At 40.1% G+C, this 19,698-nt stretch overlaps 1 protein-coding gene across 1 annotated transcript in view; it reads left to right on the plus strand.

Annotated features, from left to right (window-relative positions):
- LOC149235739 (Tetratricopeptide repeat (TPR)-like superfamily protein) overlaps window positions 1-19,698 on the plus strand; it is a 448,879-nt gene that overhangs the window by 131,334 nt on the left and 297,847 nt on the right. The window contains exons 7-9 of the mRNA XM_089372185.1: window positions 6,502-6,570; window positions 6,737-6,793; window positions 7,444-7,521. Coding sequence (XP_089228311.1) covers window positions 6,502-6,570; window positions 6,737-6,793; window positions 7,444-7,521 — 204 coding nt within the window. The remainder of the gene's footprint in view (window positions 1-6,501; window positions 6,571-6,736; window positions 6,794-7,443; window positions 7,522-19,698) is intronic.

Consider the following 19,698-nt stretch of genomic DNA (forward strand, 5'->3'; position numbering starts at 1 on the left):
CGCTCCCTCACAGACCAGGGAGCGCAAATTTTTTTACGGGAGCGCGCTCCCGAAAATCGCTCCCGTCCGGGAGCGATTTGGGGAGCGCGCTCCCGACCCGCTCCCGAGCCGCTCCCGCCCGGAGCGCGCTTCGGGAGCGGGTTCGTAGGGGGGGGGGCCGCTCCCCCGCATCACTGTACATGATTATATATACATCTTTCACGAACTCTTCTTTCACCTTTTTCGCATATTGCTTCCTCGGGATCTTCTATACATAGTTCCACCATCATAGAAACCATGGTTGCCAACCACCTCATATTCTCCATGAGGTCAGACAATGTTGATCCCATCATGTCATCATATAGAAGAGTTCAAGGTTTATTGTATCCTTCATGTATCATTCAGAGGAAGAGTTCCTTCTCATTCAGTCATGCTCATGAGATATATCCTTCTATCCATCCTCTCTACAACGAATGATATGTCTTCTTCAATATATCTATCAAAGTTAGCAAATACCTGCATAAACTTTCTTCTAGCAACTTCCTTTCCTTTCTTGAAGATGAAAATACTTCAACCAACTTGACATGCTACACATCTTAGTCATCATACCATCATCCTTCTAACTTGTGGATCCCACACTAGGTGGAATGTTGACCATCTATGTGACGCTTCTTCTAAGTAGAGGTGAACCTTCTAATAAAGATTCCAATGGAGGATCTTAATGATCCTTATTCTGCAAGTACTTCCTTTTAATGATGATGAGGTGTGATGGTTTCTTTTCTAGCTAGATGACTTTCTTTATTCAAATTGCTACATAGATTATTCTTCTATGCTTCTAATGAAGATTCCATGAGCTATATGCTTCAACCATATCAACTTCTACTTCGACTATCATTCCATGATGTCATGAGCTACTTCCTTTCTATCATGATGCTTGATGCCATATCAATCACTTCTATAATGCATCCTATCATACTTGTGATGCTTTCCATCATGACTACTAACTTCTATATGCTTGAAAGTAGATTAAGTGTGCGAGAAACCTTCTAATAGTGGAGGTCTATCACTTTTTCCTTCTTCTTTTCAGGTTCTTCTATTTCTTCGGTGATATGGGCATCATTTCTATCTTTTCTTTTCTTGTTGTCCTTCTTGAGTTTAGGACAATTCCTCTTGAAATGCCCATATTCATTACATTCATAGCATTGGATCTTTGACATGACGATTTTTTTTTTTCCTTCGAGGATCAAACTTTCCAAACTTCCCTTTCTTCCTAGCCATGGTAGCGTATGCTTGAGTTTGTTCACTTGAGCCAACATTGCTCTTTGCCTTTAGTCTGGTTTCTTCAATCTTGCATAATGACCATAGTTCACTGAATGGAGTGGCTTCCTTCTTTCCATAGATACTTGACACAAAGTTGCTCCATTCATCAGGTAGTGCATTGAGCACAACGTTGGTCATTTCTTTATCAGACATTATTTCCCCAAGCTCATGTAGTTGATCTCTTATTTGAGATACCCTCATAAGGTATGAGGTTACCCCTTCTTCCTTTGATACCTTCATCTTGTATAGTTCGGTTCTCAATGATATAACTTCTCTTGTAGTGCTTACAGAAAACAATTCTACTAATTTTTCATAGATATCTTTTGAAGTCTCCAACTTTGCTACATAAGGGATGAGTGAATCCTTGATTGGTTCTATGAGGATTCTTTGAGCCCTTACTTCCCTTTCATGTATTTTGATAGTGCTTGAGATTGCTCTTGAGATGGTTTGGAGATTGAACCCTTAACATATTCAATAACTTCATTCTCTATGAGGATCAAATCTATCCTCTTCTTCCATGCAAGGAAATTTGATGACCCAACCAGTTTGTTGCTTTCCTTGCAAAATGAAGTCATGTTGATAGTAGATTCAAACATAAATATAAAGATACTTACTTGTCAAGTGAAGATGCTTCTTGATGATGTTGATTATTGAAGATGCCTTCTTGATGATGATTTATTCCTTCAAAAGATAATGTTTCTTCTTCAATGGAGATGCCCTTCTTTAGAGATGAGATTCTTTCTTCAATGTGAGGGAGATGGCCTTGATTCTTTTGATGATGAGGTGCTCTTTTGGATGATGATTTGTAGAATGTGTGAGCTTCCCAAGAATGCTTCAAGTGTAGAGTCCTTCTTTGAATAAGGTGGGGTCTTTGAGGTCTTCTTCTTCTTCAAAGTGTTGTTGCTTCTAGATGGTATGATCCTTGTGATGAGATGGGTAGTCCTCTTTGATGTTCCTTAGTTCCTTCCTTCAAGATGATGTGTGGATTAGTTCTTCTTGATGATCTCTTTATGCTTGACCCTTATGTATCCCTCTTCAATTGATGATCTTCAAGTTGCCTCTTCTTGTCTTGTCACCTTAGCTCTAATACCATGTTGAGAAATCAACATGGCTACAATTAGGGTGATTTCTCTTAGACTTGATAACTGCTTGTGATGTATTTTTACTTTTTCTTGATTATTAGCTTCCTTTCTTATTATTATGTTGTTCTTATCATTAAACAACTATCAAAAACATGAATATCAATAGTACAAAGAACATATGATGTACGCTGCTAGCCAGGGCCAAAATCTCCCCTCTTGAGAGGAAACCCACAAATATCTTCTCTTCTTATAGATTCTTCAAATGATGAATTCCAAGACCTTTAGACCAAGACCAAGACCCTTCCAAGACCAAGCCAAACCTTCTTGATGATGTGCTTCTTCTATCCAAGTCAAACCCAGTCAAATCTCTTCCAACTGTACAACTTTGACTCCCAACTACAGAATTTCAGCCTCCACTCTAGGTCTGAAATTTGGGCTCCTGCTACAGTTTTTGCTTCCACACGTGTGAGGGATTTAGGGCTTCCATGGTTCGCTTGCTCCTTTGCTTGGGCTGCTTCCTCTTCTAGGGCTAGTAGGTGACCTAATAGACCTTTCTTCCACCAATTTTGATCTCCTTTCTGCAATTTGAAAACTTTGACATTGTAGCTACAAAACCCTAGCCTTGTATTTGCACGCGTGAGAGAGATAGAGAGAGAAACAACCCAAAAATTCGTCCTTTCTTCTTCCTCCTTCCTTCAGTTGCCTTTTCTTCTCCTGAGTCCTTCTTCACTTGAATGATGAGTGAGTGAATGTCAATAGGAGGTCGAATTCTCTCCTATATATAGGCTTCCAATGAGGACGACATGCCCTAATGAGGCCGACTTCTTAGCTGCTAGGCCGACTTGGTCTTGGAGGGGTATTTTTACACTTTAGACACAAAAATAATTCTTTTGACATGTTACAAGATGCCTAATGGGGTCTTCTTCATATGACAATGACTCTATTGACTTCTTGATTCTACGACAAACCCTAGAAGCACTCAATGGGTGCTTGACCTATAAATAAAATAATCCTTGAGCATGAAATCCATGCTACAAAACTATTAATAATAATAATTTTCTTTTCTTTTTACAACATACAAGAATCAAGAGTACATTTCATATTTATGAAGACCGGACCTGGTTACATATTTCAATATCTCCAACTTTAAATGAGGACTCCAATCCTCAAATATCAATCCAGGCTCCAAACTTTTATGAAAACTCCAATCCTCAAATATAAATCTAGGCTGCAACCTTGAACAAATATTTTCAAAAACTTGATCAAAATACTGATTTAAGATAGTCTTCCACACTGCTTCAAAAAGTCACTCAAAAGTCTATTCTAAGATGTCTTCAATTCATCTGGTCCAAAGTCTGCACAAGAGTGGTTCAAGATTGCTCCAAGATAGTTCTCCAAAATTTGCTTTAAAGCTACTCCAAAAGCTGCATCAAATGGTCTTCAAGAATCTTCTCCAAAAATACTCTTCAAGGTCTGCACCGAGCCTGCTTCAATATCACTTCAGAATCCAAAAGATGTCTCCAAGATACTTTGAGATTGATTAAATCCCAATCCACAAATAGCTTCAAGGTGCTACTTCAATAATCCCAAGGTCTTCATATAGACTCTCCGTGCTGCTAGTTTTCTCATAATTGGTCCTTGTTTTAGGCTGCTCTGTGTCTGGTTTACACAATCACCTCGTCATATGCTCTTCAAGATTGAACTAGATTCAACTCAAGTACAATCTCCAGGAGCTAAAAACATGCCCGGGTTCTGTACTTCACTAGAGTTGAGTCTGAGGAAAGATAGGACTAGTTGCAGGGACGGAGATTTGTTCCACAGAAGGCTGAATTTCAGAGCTAAATTAGAATTGAATCTTTGTAAGAATAATATGAAATTCATGGGCCAAATTAAGTCTGGAATAGGTCGAGTTCTGTACAATAGATCTCTTCAAAGAGGGTCCTTCTAATGCCTAAACAGAAACACCTGTGTAGCCCGAACTTGCTTGCTTCTTTTCTCCACGAGTTTAGTTCCAGAGTCTGATCAAGGAGACTTTTAATACTCTTCACTTCAAGAACAGAAAGATAAAAATAAAAACCTCAGATCGAATTACTTCTTACTTTATTTTGTTAATTTTCAGTGTTCTATGCTGTTATAATCACTTAAAACAATTTCATCCAATTTCATTCGCCCTAGTAACAATTAAGAAATTATAGATAGAACAATAAACAATAAATGCACAATAGGACATAGCCAAGCACAATGTGACACAGAGATTTAGGTCAGAGACCAGGGCAAAACCCTACAAGGGGGAAAACCTAGAATCAGTTCTTCTTCTTCTAGTCAATCAATTTTCAGCATGAGATACATATTCCAATTGTACATCCACAAACCAGTCAAAGTCAAACTTTGACTATCCAAGTCAGCCAAGTCAAAACCAATCCAATGAGATAGAGAAAGTCAAACCTGGTCAAAGTTCAGGTCTGCAACAGAGGCCTGAATTTTGGCCTGTGGAAGTTTGGTGAAATGCCTTGGTTAACATGCAGTCAATGCCCCATCAAACCTGCAGTCAATGCTCTGAAAAATGTGCCCAGAAATTCGGTCAACGCAGTCAAAGATTTGGCCTCCAAGTATAGTTAAAGATTCGGTCAAAACAAAGTCAAAATATCCTGCAGCTTTCGGTAAGTTTCCATAGTCAAACCTTGTGATCAAACCCTAGTCAAAGTGCCCATAACGGAGATGAGTATGTGGTCAAATCAGTCAAAGTCTCCTAAAAATCTCGGCCTCCAAGGCAGTTCAAAAACAGAACAGACAATTATCTTGTGGCTTCCTTCAATTTAAAAAATAAAACCATTTCACTTGCTAATAAATTATAAGTTATCAGACTCATACTGTGTTTTCATATCTTAAAAAATTTCTCCAATAATATTTTAACCATATAAGTGAATCCATATCTCCACCTACCTAAATCTTACCGACTTTTATCATAAACAGAGTTATTATAATAACAACCCTTTAATTTGGTTATTTAGTAGCTTTATTTATTTATTTCTTTATTATTACCTTAGGATTATGTATAGAACAAGATTCTTCTCATAGTTCAAATCTTTAGCATTCCTCACTGTTGATTTCCTTCGTATCTAGGAGTTGTGCAGGATAGGGAGCTTAGGTCATGATTGTATCGATATAAGTTGTTTGGTTAGAAATGATGATGATCTAAATTTTATCGGCCTTTGTTGCCTGCGAAGCAACTTTGGTTTAATGAAGACATAGCTTGTCCTATCTCTTTCTTTTGTGATGAATGTTTGATGGATGAGAATTATTTCTTATGATCAGTCTGTTGTTTTAGATTCAGATTTTGAAATTCTTTGTGGCTGTAGGTTTCAATCTGATAATTGCTTATAGCTGCTCTTATTTCTCTTTATTCTTCTTATCTCCATTAGCCAGGTTGACTAAAACACCAGTCACTCAAAATCAGAAATAATAGTTGCCAGTTTCTTAGGGATACCCCCTTCGAGTTAGAAAAACACTAACTCAGAGATGCGAAGGATTGTGTAAATGACAGGGCTACCTTCTTTGATCTGTTTGTCTGGAACCCTTTTTCCTCAAAGGACAATTATGAGTGATAACAAGTTTAATTTATCATTCCTTTCCTGATACATTTTGTTGAACGGAGCACGAAAATGGGTGTTTGATGAGGTGAAATTGCCAAGGTGATTTAGTGGACAAGCCTTGAGTGGCTGAAACTTTAAGAGCTTTGCCAAATGAGTGAGAAGTTATAGGTTTTGCTAGGGTTTGGCCAAACAGTCTTATTTTAAAATCTGAAAACATTATAATTAGCATCATGTAGATAGTGCTGGTTATGTTAACTATATTTGGATTTTTTTCCACATCTATACATAAAAATCATAATGAATATTAGGTAATGAAGAAAGCAAGAGACTTCTGCAGAATTCTCTTGACCAGATAAGTATATACAATCTGACATGTTTACATATGACTTACATTGTTCTGTGATCACTTTCCTATTGAGAATTTGAGAACAATAATAAAAATAATATGATTTATTTTATGTAATAGTAGTTCTAATTTGCAACTCATGCACATGTCTTCTTCATTGAAATGCTTCTTGATATTTCAGGTGTTGCGGCTTCAAGGAAATCTAGGTGATGCAGAAGTTCTTATTCGGGATTCCATAAGGATTCTGGAGGTATTGTTCTCATATTAATGTGGTTGAGAATAAATATGTTGCTCTGAGAAGCAAACCATATCTATATTTGTATTATTGTTTATATAAATTTTAGTAAATAATACCTATGTTAAATCAGTTTATTGATAGGGCCTGCAGGGCCTGCTATGATTGGTGTGGTTTGTAGGAAGGTAGGTTGGGACAGTCTCAATTAGCAATAAGGCGAATGGGTCATCTTGCTAAGGTATGGTGTCAGTTATTCCTATCAAATATTTATTTATGGATACTCGAAGTATGCTCAATTAATAATTGATTGAGTTATAATTTCCATGGTTTTCTTATTGAGACAGCTATAAATTGGACACTTGGACTTGAATCATCAATTGTGATAAAGATATTTGTATTGATACTTCTGAAATAGTATTTTCCTAGGAAAAAAAGTTCAAGTGCTGCATAAACTTTAAGCTCTTGTATGATCCTACAGAAGAATAATGATAAATCAGATTGTAGATCATTTTTCTAAAACAATCAAACTTATATCCACGATCCTCAAAATCTACACAAACTTATTTGAGGGGAAATATTTTTAGGTATACCTTGATTATCTGGAATCCAGTAAAGCTGTTGTATGCTTTTGATAAATGGGAATATCTAGATGCATTTGTTTGCATTGTTCAGAGCATAGGCATTGTTCACAATATTTAGCAATCTTGTTAGCAGTTCTTCCTTCTTAGCATAGTTTTATCTGGTTGGTATGTTGAGACAATAGCATTTTGATGCATCAGAAAATTGATTCAGAACAGCAAACACAATTGATGACTGTGCACAGGTACAAACATTCCATATTTTTAATGCTAGTTGTATTTCGGTTTTGTGCATTTGGTAATTGTGTAGATGCTTTTGGAATCAAACCAACTTCAAGAAGCAGAGAATTTGCAACGGAAGATTTTACATGTTTTGGAAGTAACAAAGGTCTCTCTTTCTATCTCTCTTTACTTTGTCATTAGCTGAACAAATTTGCTTTTTTCTCATTGGAAGACTTTACAATGTTTGGGGGATCATGTGTAGACCTTGCATTGGGCCACAACTATATTATCATCTATACATGTATTTAAGTTGATGTGTTGTTAATATTTGGATCTAAGCTATAACCTTAGATTAAATTAGAGATGCCTTACACACTTTGTTGCTCTAGTTGTAATGGCGAGTATCATTGACTTTCTTCTGTTTTCGGAGAACATTGACATATTTTATTTCTATTTTCATTGTTTAAAGTATTCTTCTTTTGAATATTGAATATATAAAACTGATGACACTTGAGAAATACAGATGACAAGGGTAAAAATTTGGTGATATACTCCTGGCCATGAGAAATATGCTGTGTACAGGAGGGGGTGGGAGTCCCCTGATGCTGAGAATTAGTGTTATTAGTCTGTGGAGAGGCAGGTTGAGTGAGAAGGCATTGTCTGTTTTGTCTGTTATTGTCATTGTCAGGATATGTAGCATCTGCCTGGTGCTTGTTACCCATCAGAAAGTGGGTAACCCATAGGAAAAAAATTTCTTCTCTTAGGACAGCTAGCCAGCCAACCAGCAGCCCTATATGATCAACACATAACATTAGGCCAGGATCCTCCTTGTCTTTGTCAGGTGAGGTTTCTCTCCCATCTGGCATTCCTTTTGAAAGGAAGGTGGGTCATCCATCGGCATGTATTTTAACCATATTTGCAATCATGTGCTTTCACTTAATGTTATGGGCATCCTAATATTGATCAAGAGGCAAACTGGATAATTGACCAATCTTCACTGTATTCTTGTTCCTTCACTTCACCTGGGAGGTTAGTCTTTGATTTTTGTCAAGTGGGACCTCCTTTAAGGCCTTGGGGTTTTAGGAAGGGCACTATTGGGGAAGCACTGATTAAAGTAGCATGCCCAACGTAATCCATACTTACCACCTTCCATCTTTGCCCTTTATTCACCTCCATTCTTCGGGTTGGTGGTCATTGGTCATTGGGATTGACGCCTTTCATGCTCATCCTTGAGTTTGGGCCCGGTAACTTAGGCTTGGAGGTTGATGCAGTTAAAAGAAATGTAAATTACAAGAAAGCCAAAATGAAAGAAAAATGTAAAATGCAAAAGATGGTTGGGACATTTATTTAGCACGTGGGAAAAAGCTTAGCATGATCTCTAGCCCCCTCATTAGCCATCATCCAGCTTCTCAAGCATTTAGTGCTTCATTTAAAGAAAGGAACTCTTGTATGCCCCAATCTTGATGAGCGATAATTTGCTTCATCTTAAAGGGGTAATGGAAAATCTCGAAAGCAAGCTCGGGATCCTAAGCTATGCATCTAATAATGACAAATCATAAAAAGTAAAAGGCACACCAGAGGGGTGGACAAAGCAGGCCGAGGAAGTGTATAACTCATGCCTCCACACTTAGAATGTTGGAATCCCATTAGTTGATCACATGGTTATGGCACTTGCCTTGAAGCCTTTTCCAGTCTGCAACCATCATTATCACACACGCCTATGGATTGATAACATGTGACATGTCACTCCCCTTGGGCACTGGAAACACCTAATAGGGTTGTTGATCTAATTGTCGCTAATATAAGTGAGGTAACTTGTTTACATATCTTGAATGTTGAGTATGCTGTCATTGATGTCAAGCAATAGATGCAACAGGTGCGGGATGATGATGCAGATGTGATGAAGCCCTAGTGCTAATGACGTGGCAAAAACCCTTGCTGCAGGATGAAACCCTAACCCTAGGGTTTGGATCCATGTTGCAGATGTTGATGTACAACTTAATGCAACAATGTTTTGAGGTCACGATAATCATTGATGTTGCGGATGGATGATAAAACCCTAGCCACCAAATGAAACCCTATCTTTAGGGTTTTGGCTCCTTGGACAATGAGGACACCCTGTAATTATTAAGGATTTTGATGATGCAGATCATTGAATTTGTCACGGAGACCCTTGCCATTAGATTCTCCTTGTCACCCTAATTCTGGTTGTATGTGGAGCATCCCGTGGGCCTTCACAGTTTGAGAGAAAAGCCCAGTCGAAGTTGAAGACCCAGTTTATGGTCCAAGACCCCATGAGTTGTTGAGGTGGCATCATAGTATTGGCATGATAATTGATTAGTTGATGTGGCGGTTTCATTAATGTGGCATCATAGTATTGGCATGATAATTGATTAGTTGATGTGGTGGTTTCGTTAATGTGGCATCACATTTTTCATTGATGATGTGGCACTTCTTCTTTGTCCAAGGCAGATGCACATATCATGAGATAAAATATTATTTCCTGTGGCCATTACGGTCCAAATTTGAAACTAGCATGTGGGACCTGTTACCCACCACCTGTGGATGACACCCATAGGATAAATTTTCCTCTTAGATGGTCTTCAGCTGGCAGCCAACAACCCCTTGCAGCTACCAGATAGATCAATGTGCCCCCCATCTCCACCACTTGAGCAAGCCATTATGTGTCCTCACCCATCTATTATGATCGTATGTTTGAAGGTGGGTCTTCCAACCCTAAAGGTATGGATTTCATTATGTAGTTGGGTATTTTTGCTTACTTATCATGGACACTTTTGGGCATGGAATAGTGGGGGGATTCGACGGAAAGAACAAGCTTGGTTTGCACTCTTGTCCCCTTGTCCAATTTATGGTTAACCTTGTATCCTAGTCTTGTGGGATCTCCTTTATTGGCTATTAGCCTTAGGAGTGCTACTACATGGGAAATTCTGATTTTGGTTGTGTGGTCCCGCTTCTCGACACCACATACATCACTCCCTTCCGCTCATTATGACCTCGTTTCACATATCTCCCATCTGGGTCCACATTTGTCCATTGGGTCTAGAAGGAGTTAGCCTCCCCCTCCCCTTATCCACACTTTGTGTTGGGTTTGGAACGATGCCCCGAAGGTTGATGCAGCTAAAAAGAAAGTAAAAAGCATAGTTTGGCCTCTCTCAACAGGAAATGTACCATAAAAAGCAAAACATGGTCGGGACGTACAAATTTAGCACATGGGCCCCCATCCTTATGGCCATCACCCTGGTTCCTAGGGCCCCCTATGTTGGCCCCTTGCATCATTAAGGAACCCATGATTGTCCCAACCTCTGGTGGGCAATGAACTGCCCAACCTTAAGGGGGTATTCACTGCTATATCATTCACATCGTGCTCTCATCCCCTGGAGCCCCGAGTAGTTTTAAAAGAAAATAAAAGGCAAAAGGCATATGAAGAAGGGTGGAAAAACAAAGGCCGGGGTGGCTCATGTACCACGATTTCTCCCTCCTACATTCCTACACCCAAGTTTGGGCTTCCCTTACCTTAGCTACCTTTGTACTATGGCATGTGGCTTGGAGCTTTCCCCTGATACCCCACTCCATTCCATCATTATATCACATGACACTTGCCACTTGATGGATGTACCATGGACTTGTCACTCCCTTAGAGGTTGAAACCACCTAATAGGGTCCTTGATTAACCACCTTCTTGAACTTGGAGACACTTGGACACTCTAAAGCCCATTATGGAAGGGCATGCCACTTTGAAGTGTTCACTTGGTTCCATGGTTTGTAAACTCATCTACTCAATTACACTGATGATTTGTTGTACTGGAAGGTGAGGAGACACATTGGATCTTATATAGGATTGCAGGTGGGTCTTCATATTTGGGTTTGGTCTCCCTATACGGGGTCCAAGCCCTCCATAGGGTCATATTGGCATTTATAGGGTGTGCGTTGAGAGCCATGGACCTCCACTATAACAGAGAGTAGATAGCCATGCCATGGGATCCTTTAGTACCATCCATTGCTCGCTTGTGTTCCACTTATTTGATGATGATGATGCACTTGGACCACCTTGCCCAACCGACTACACACTTGCACCACACACTTGGCAGTTGATCTAGGGCCCAGATGGGGTTGTGTCTTACCATGGGAGACAAGGGGAGGGCTTGCATCGTTGTTCCAACCCTTATAGATGGGATATATGTGAAAATTTCTAAACTAAAATTCTACTGTAGCCACTGATTTATTTCACCTACTTATTATTCACAATAAGTTATTTACGAAATCCCTTAAGCAAATATTAAAATAAATTCTATTGCAGTCATCACACAATTACCCAGAGAAAATATGTGCACAAGAACCAATCACATCAACACAATTGTTGTCGGACAATTGTCCCCGGAAAACCCAATGCGGGAAAACCAGTGCAACAGATGAGGGTTTTATTAATCTTCAGCAACAATTGCTTTTACAGAGAAACTGAAAGAAAACACCTAAGACTTTCCTTTTTAGACTTTCTGACACTTTGGAGACCCTGCTCCCACTACTGCGTCACCTCTATGTCACTTTGCGTGGCTCAGCGTGGCTCTGCGTCCCTCTGCGTTAGCCTGTGTGAGGTTTACGTCTCTCCTCTGGACTGCGTCTTTCTCTGCACTGTCTCTCACTGTCCCTGTGTCACCTCCTCCTCAGTCACTGCCTGCTGCTGATTACCTCCTCTTCCTCCACCTTGCAACTCTCCCTTTGAAATTGATCTCCTTCTCTTGAGAATCGATTTTCCTTGAGATACTGAGTATTTGCCGATGTGTCTCCAAATGATCCTCAAGTCTTCTCTTATACTTTCCTTGTTGATGAATCAACAGTCGAGATTAAGTCTCTAATCAATGACTAAGATTAAAACAAACATGATCCTTGTCTCTTAGAAGCTTCTCACCCTTATCTTTATTAATACCCATTAATATTTTTATTTTCCTAAGTTTAGACTTAGGAACCCATTAAAAATATTAATTAAATTAATAACTCCTCATCTGGTTGGAATTTCCCAAAAACGCTTTTTGGGTCTTGGAGATCTCATGTGCCTTAGCCTCTCCTCCAAATTTCAAGGCTAGAGCACATCCAATGCTACCAAAAATCAACACTTCCTCTTAATGAGGAATGTGCTCTAACAATGCTTTCACCATAGAAGCATCACACTATTCTTCAACATCAGTACCTGTGCTGATGCTTGGCCTGCTGCCCCACATCCACTGCACTACTGCTTCCTGTACTGCTGCCCATGACACTGCCACTGTCACTGCTACATCTGTACTGCAGCTCCCTCTCAACATGCTGCCCATAACACTTCCATTGCTAACTGCTGCACTGCAACTCCCAATACTTATCCATTTATGATACTGAAATGGATTCTTCACCATCCCCATATTTTCTCTGAAATAAACGAACTTTGTTCTTCCTAGAGCCTTGGTGAGGATGTCTGCCATCTGTTCTCCTGTGGGAGTGTACCTCAACTGTACTGCTCCTCGTTGGACACAGTCTTTGACAAAGTGACACCTGATGTCAATGTGCTTCGACCGATCATGAAATACTGGATTCTTAGAGAGCTTGATGCAACTTTGATTATCACACAAGATCTTGGTCGCTTCCATCCTTCTCCTGAATAGATTCACAAGCAATTTCTTAAGCCATATGGCTTCACACGACGCTGTGCTAGCTGCCATATATTCTGCTTCAGCTGAGCTCAGAGCCACGAATTTCTGTTTCCTACTACACCAGGAGGTCATTCTTGATCCAATGTTGAAACAATACCCAATTGTACTTTTCCGATCTACTGAACTTCCAGCCCAATCTGCGTCAGTGAACCCACTCAGCCTAATGTCATTGCCTCGGGTGTACAATAGTCCATGCTCAACTATTCCTTGTATATACCTGAGAACATGTTTGGCTGCTACCCAATGTGCCTTCTTGGGTTCCACCATGAACTGACTGAGGGTGTTGACAGCATAACAAATGTTTGGCCTGGTATTGACCAGATACATCAGGGACCCTATAAGCTGCCTGTACAAGGTGGGATCAACGTCTTTATCTTCTGATGCATCAATCTTCTTCCAGTTGGTGATCATTGGAGTAGCCATAGGTCTACAGTCCTGCATCCTGAATCTCTTCAAGATCTCTGTAGCATATCTCCCTTGTCCAAGGAAGATCTCACCCTTCTGCTGCCAAACTTCCAACCCCAGGAAATAATGCATTTGTCCCAAATCCTTCATGTCGAATTCTATGGCTAGGTTCTTCTTGCAGTCTTTGATGAGCCTGGATGATCTTGTCAAGAAAAGATCATCCACATATAACACTAGGATTAGAGGCTCATTCTCTACGACAAGATAATAGAGATTAGGGTCTGCGTCACTCTTGATGAACCCCATCTTCTGCAAGTAGCCATCAATTCGACCGTACCATGCTCTAGGTGCTTGTTTAAGCCCATACAAGGCTTTCTTTAATCTGCATACATGAGATTTCTTCTCATGTGTCTCAAAACCCTCTGGCTGTTCAATGTATACTTCCTCTTCTATTACCCCATTCAAGAATGCCGTCTTGACATCCATCTGGTGAATCTCCCACCCCATCTGTGCTGCAAGAGATATCACGGTTCTAATAGAAGTATACCTGGCTACTGGGGCAAAGGTTTCTTCGTAGTCTATCCCTTCCTTCTGAACATACCCCTTAGCCACAAACTTGGCTTTGTATTTCTCCACACTGTCGTCTGCAGCATATTTGACTTTGTAGATCCATCTCGAACCTACCACTGACCTATCTTGAGGCCTAGGTACCACTTCCCAGACATCATTGACCATTATAGAGCTGTATTCTTCCACCATAGCATCTACCCATACTTGATGCTGAACGACCTCCTGAAAACTAGAAGGTTCCCCAACTTGAGCTACTAAGGCCTGGTATCTGTCTGGCTGTCTTCGCTCCCTTTTATTATTCCTGGGTGCACCAATGAAGTCCTCTGCATCCCGTAGAATCTGTCGGAGTTCTCGGCTCGTTCTTCCCTTGGTAGTAGGCACATCTATCAACTCTTCCTCTTCCTAAGATTCCTCCTGTCCAAAAGATTTGTCTTCAAGAGAATTTCTGGTACTAGTTTCTGCTGGTCATAGTGGTTGGACCATTGGCTTGTCTTTCGACTGCTCCTCGGAAGGCATTTCTCGGGATTTCCTGAAAGCTCTGTCCTCCATGAACTTTACATCCCGCCAAACTACTACCTTCCTACTCCTTGGAAGATAGACTCCATATGCCTTAGCATTCTCGCTATATCCCACAAGATATCCTTTCTCAACAGCTTCATCTAATTTCTTTCTCTTTTCTTCGGGTATACGACAATACGCTAAACTCCCAAATACCCTGAAATGACTGACTTCAGGTATCTTCCTGGTGAAGATATTTTCCGAAGTGATTTTGCCCAATGCCCTGTGTGGAGTCTTGTTCTGGACATAAACTGCTGTGCTGCATGCTTCTACCCATAGGAATTTAGGCATATCTTGATCATACAACATTGCCCTAGTTGCTTCCACAATAGTCCTGTTTTTTCTTTCTGCTACTCCATTCTGCTCCAGATTGTAGGGAGTTGTCCACTCTCTTCTGATGCCTTCCATAGCACAAAAATCAATGAAGTCCTTGTCAACATACTCTCCACCATTGTCTGAGCGCAACAATTTTATCTTCTTTCCTGCCAGATTTTCCACTAGAGCCTTGAACTCTTTGAATCAACCAAAAACCTCATCCTTGGTTTTCAAAAAGTAGATCCAAGTCTTCCTGGAATGGTCATCGACGAAGGTGATGAAGTATTCGGCACCACTAAAAGCTTTTGTGGACATCAGTCCGCAGATGTCTGAGTGTATCAATCCTAGCACACTCTTAGCCCTATTGTTACTTCTGGAAAACGCTGCTTTTGCATACTTGCCTAGAGCGCACCCTCTGCATACATCATCTCGTTCGGTACTTAGTTTTGGAACTCCTGCTACTGTTTTCCTGAGAATTCTCAGAGCCTCCCATCCTCCTATGCCATAATTCATTCAAATCTTTGTCTCCATTGCTGCCTATCAGTGCCATTGGTGATTCTAGCTGTAACCTGTACAACCTGTTACTTCTGATTCCAATCTAGGCCTTCCTTTTCCAACTCGGGTGTTTGACATATACTTTCTCCTTAATGAAGAAAACGTCATAGCCCTTGTTTTGAAGTTGAGATACAGAGAGTAAGTTCATCCCCAATCCTGGCACATGCAGCACATTAGTTGCTTGAAGCCGCTCTCCTGCTTCGGTTTGAAAAATTACAGTATTTCTTCCTACTGGGGTACACTTTGCCTTATTTCCCATGGTGATCTAAAAATTCATTCTTTCTTCCTGATAATCTGAAAAACATTCTCGGATTCTTGTCATATGCCAGGAAGCTCCACTGTCTATATACCAAACCTCAGAGGAGGCAGAGCTTGCTAAGCAAGCGACTTCTTCTTCCAATTTGGAAGCTAACATAGAATAATCGTAATTCATGTCCCTTGTGCATTCTTCTGGAAATCTGTGCGAGTCCTCTTGAGTTGATGCCTCTGCATCATGCTCTTGACCCATAGTCGATTTTCCTCTCCTGTTGCTGGATCTCTGCTCTAATACCATGTGAAAATTTCTAAACTGAAATTCTACTGCAACAACTGATTTATTTCACCTACTTATTATTCACAATAAGTTATTTACAAAATCCCTTAAGCAAATATTAAAATAAATTCTACTACGGTTATCACACAATTACCCAGAGAAAATACATGCACAAGAACCAATCATATCAGCACTGTTGGTTTTTGGACAATTGTCCCCGGAAAAACCCAATGTGGGAAAACCGGTGCAACAGATGAGGGTTTTATTAATCTTCAGCAACAATTTCTTTTACAAGGAATGATTTTATAGAGAAACTGAAAGAAAACACTTGAGACTTTCCCTTTTAGACTTTCTGACACTTTGGAGACCCTGGTCTCACTCTTGCGTCACCTCAGCGTGGCTCAACGTGGCTCTGCATCCCTCTGCATCAGCCTGCGTGATGGCTACGTCTCTCCTTTGGATTGAATCTTTCTCTGCGTTGTCTCTCACTGTCCCTGTGTCACCTCCTCCTCAGTCCATGCCTACTGCTGATACCCTCCTCTTCCTCCATCTTGCAACTCTCCCTCTGAAATTGATCTCCTTCTCTTGAGAATCGATTTTCCTTGAGATACTGAGTATCCGCTAGTGTGTCTCCAAATGATCCTCAAGTCTTCTCTTATATTTTACTTGTTGATGAATCAACGACCGAGATTAAGTCTCTAATCAACGACTAAGATTAAAACAAACTTGATCCTCATCTCTTAGAAGCTTCTCACCCTTATCGCTATTAATACCCATTAATATTTTTATTTTCCTAAGTTTAGACTTAAGAACCCATTAAAAATATTAATTATATTAATAACTCCTCATCCGGGTGGAATTTCTCAAAACGATTTCTAGGTCTTGGGGATCTCATGTGCCTTAGCCTCTCCTCCAAATTTCAAGGCTAGAGCACATCCGATGCTACCAAAAATCAACAATATAGGCTTGATCGATCTACTTGGAGACCCATGAGGATGTTCTTGTACCCCCCCACAGCCACTTGGGAGTGCCACAGGTTATTTGCTTGTAGATTAAGGGGTCACCCCCTTTATCACTATATTTGGAGCCCTTCCACTCATTTTGGCACATATTGGATGCCACTAGGCCTTCCAGTGGCCCTCCTAGCTATTTGTCTATCATTTTGGCCCTCTTGAGATTCTTATTTTTCATATTATAGATCTATCTTGGTGGGTTTGTCACCAAAGGGTTGTTATTTGTACATTATTTTATTATTAGGGGTATTATTAGGCCTAGTTAGGCAAATCGAACCCTTAGAGGATCATATATATTGATGAGAGGATTATTTTATTCCTCATCTTCATTGGGATTTGTTTCTCTCTTTCCTTGAGAATTTCGCTATAGCTATTGATGGATGAATTGGATGAATATTGATGCATTCAATGTTTGGATACCTTTTCTTGGTCTTGGAGCTTCAATTTTGTCTCAATTTGATGATTGGATATACTCGCTATGCTTGTAAGTGCTTTTCATGATCTATTTTTCTTTTTTTATGGTATACATGTATAATGTATGGAATTTTCGCTCATGAAATCTGAAATTTTGCCCTAATTTAATGTGAATTAGTCAAATATTGATCTTGTGAGGGAATTGCATATGTTACATGTTTGGGTATAGTGAATGAATGTTCCTAGGGGTATATTATCTCCATAATTGCCTTGAGAAGTCATCAAATTGCTATAGCAAGAAGTATAAATTCCTTTGGTAACCTAGTTCTTGCCTTTAGGGCCATGTGAAGTTTCTAGAGGACTCCTTGATTGGGTAAAAGAACTCTAAAAGTTGAAAGCACATTGACTCCATTTTCCCAATAGGCTAGGCATTGATCCTATCCTTGGTGATCACCTTAACGAATATCTTTTCTCACCTCCTTTCCTTCTTTCTGAAGCCCTAACCCTAGAGGCCTCCTAGGGCATCAAGCGAAATCCATTGTAGCCATCCATTTCAAGAGCAAGTTGGGCTACAACTGTGCTAGGATGTTCTCTAGGCCCTTACAAATTTTGAAGAACCTTCTGTGGTTGGATTTGGAGTTATCCCAAGTCCTAGCTCCAATTTCGTTCTTGTCCCTAGTGTTCCTTGGTTGGTGGCTTCCTTAAGTGTCATTGCATCACAAATCAAGCTAATTCCGATCTCATTGGTCCTTTCTCCGCCCTTGCTCGGTCCAGGTTTTTTGTTTGAAGTTTCACCCAAAACCCTAGGCCTTGCTTGAGTCCACTTGGGCTTCATTGTAGTCCCACACCTTTTTCACTCTAATTTCACAAAGACCACCCTTGAAGCCCTCTTCTCTATAGGATCTTAGGTCTAGGGCATCCCTTGTCATGGAATATCTCCATCCCAAGCTCTAGGCCTCCTCTTGAGCCTTTCTTAGAGAGTCCTTCACCTTGCTTCTATAGCAAGTAAACCGTATCATTTGAGTCTCTCTAGTGAATGGGCTCTAGAAATCACTACCTATCCTATCATTGACTCATCATTTCTAGTGATTTCCTCATGCTGGGACTCCTCCCATCGGTGAAAGTCCGTAAAGAGAAGGGGACATTGACTGAGGTGACAGTGGGTCTTTGTCCCATTGTTGCCACTTGGTCTAGTAGTTGCCCCTTTAGAACCCCTCCTAGGACCCCCTGCTAGATTGAGCGGTAACAGGACCAATGTTGATTTAAATTATCCTAAGAATTTTGAAACTAGCATGTGGGACCATTGTTGATCTGCCTCATTATATTTTCTTTGTCCAAAGGCATTAAAGAATTTTTGGCCCACAAATTGAAAATTCAAAAATGAATTTTCTTACGTCGACTTTAGGATTTAAGTTCAAAAGCAAATATTTTTCCTCCTGTTTGATTTTGGCCTATTCTTCTAGAAGTATCTATTGTCTTTATAAAAAGAGATCTATGCTTTCTTTCAAGCAGATGAGGCATGACTGAATTATTAAGAAACTTTTTGAAATTCCGTCTAATTCTTGATACAGTGGAGAACTGTTGGTAAATTTGCTATTTTGGATAGTACACAAAGGTTACATAGGGTTTCTGGGCTACGCTGTTTTGGAATTCTTTGTTCTTTTACTTGCAGGCAGTCACTTCTATTCTCTGGTCAGAAACACTTGCTGAGGCATAAGGCTTCGTTTTGGGCCTGGAATTAAAATTAGAGAGGGTTTTGCTGGAATATTTCCTTGCAGCAAAATTGATTTTGGATCTGGTCCACACTATTCATCTTTGCTGCCAAATCAAGGAGGCTGCTTCTAGTCATAGAAAGTTTTTTGTTTGTTTTTGTTTTGGGTTCTTTGGCTTGGTATCTGTTGAATATATTTTGCAGGGGATTCACTGAAGTCACTAATAAATTCAGAGCACATCCAGGATTTATTGAAACGGTCTGTTGTAACCTTTCTTGAAGCCCTAACCTGTGAATCTGTAGTCTTAATGGTGGATGTTTCGCTGAATAAATTGCTGGAGATTGGCGTGGTTTCTTAGCAAACTTCCGAGTCCTAAATTGACACAGTTCTGTGGAGGCCAAGATCTGTTGGGATCTGACGTAGAGAGTCTTTGACTCCTTTTGGCCATGAAGAACTTTTGTGCAGACCTATGCAGATCTCATAATAAGCCTAAAAAGCCTGACAATGATGTGAATATCAGGCTATAGTAATAATGGTTTGGTTGTTGTATCGTTCTTGATAGCCATT

The sequence above is a fragment of the Pinus tabuliformis genome, chromosome 8 (assembly GCF_031772625.1).
Source record: "Pinus tabuliformis cultivar Carrire ecotype Pingquan chromosome 8, CPIR1, whole genome shotgun sequence".
NCBI classification, from domain to species: Eukaryota; Viridiplantae; Streptophyta; class Pinopsida; order Pinales; family Pinaceae; genus Pinus; species Pinus tabuliformis.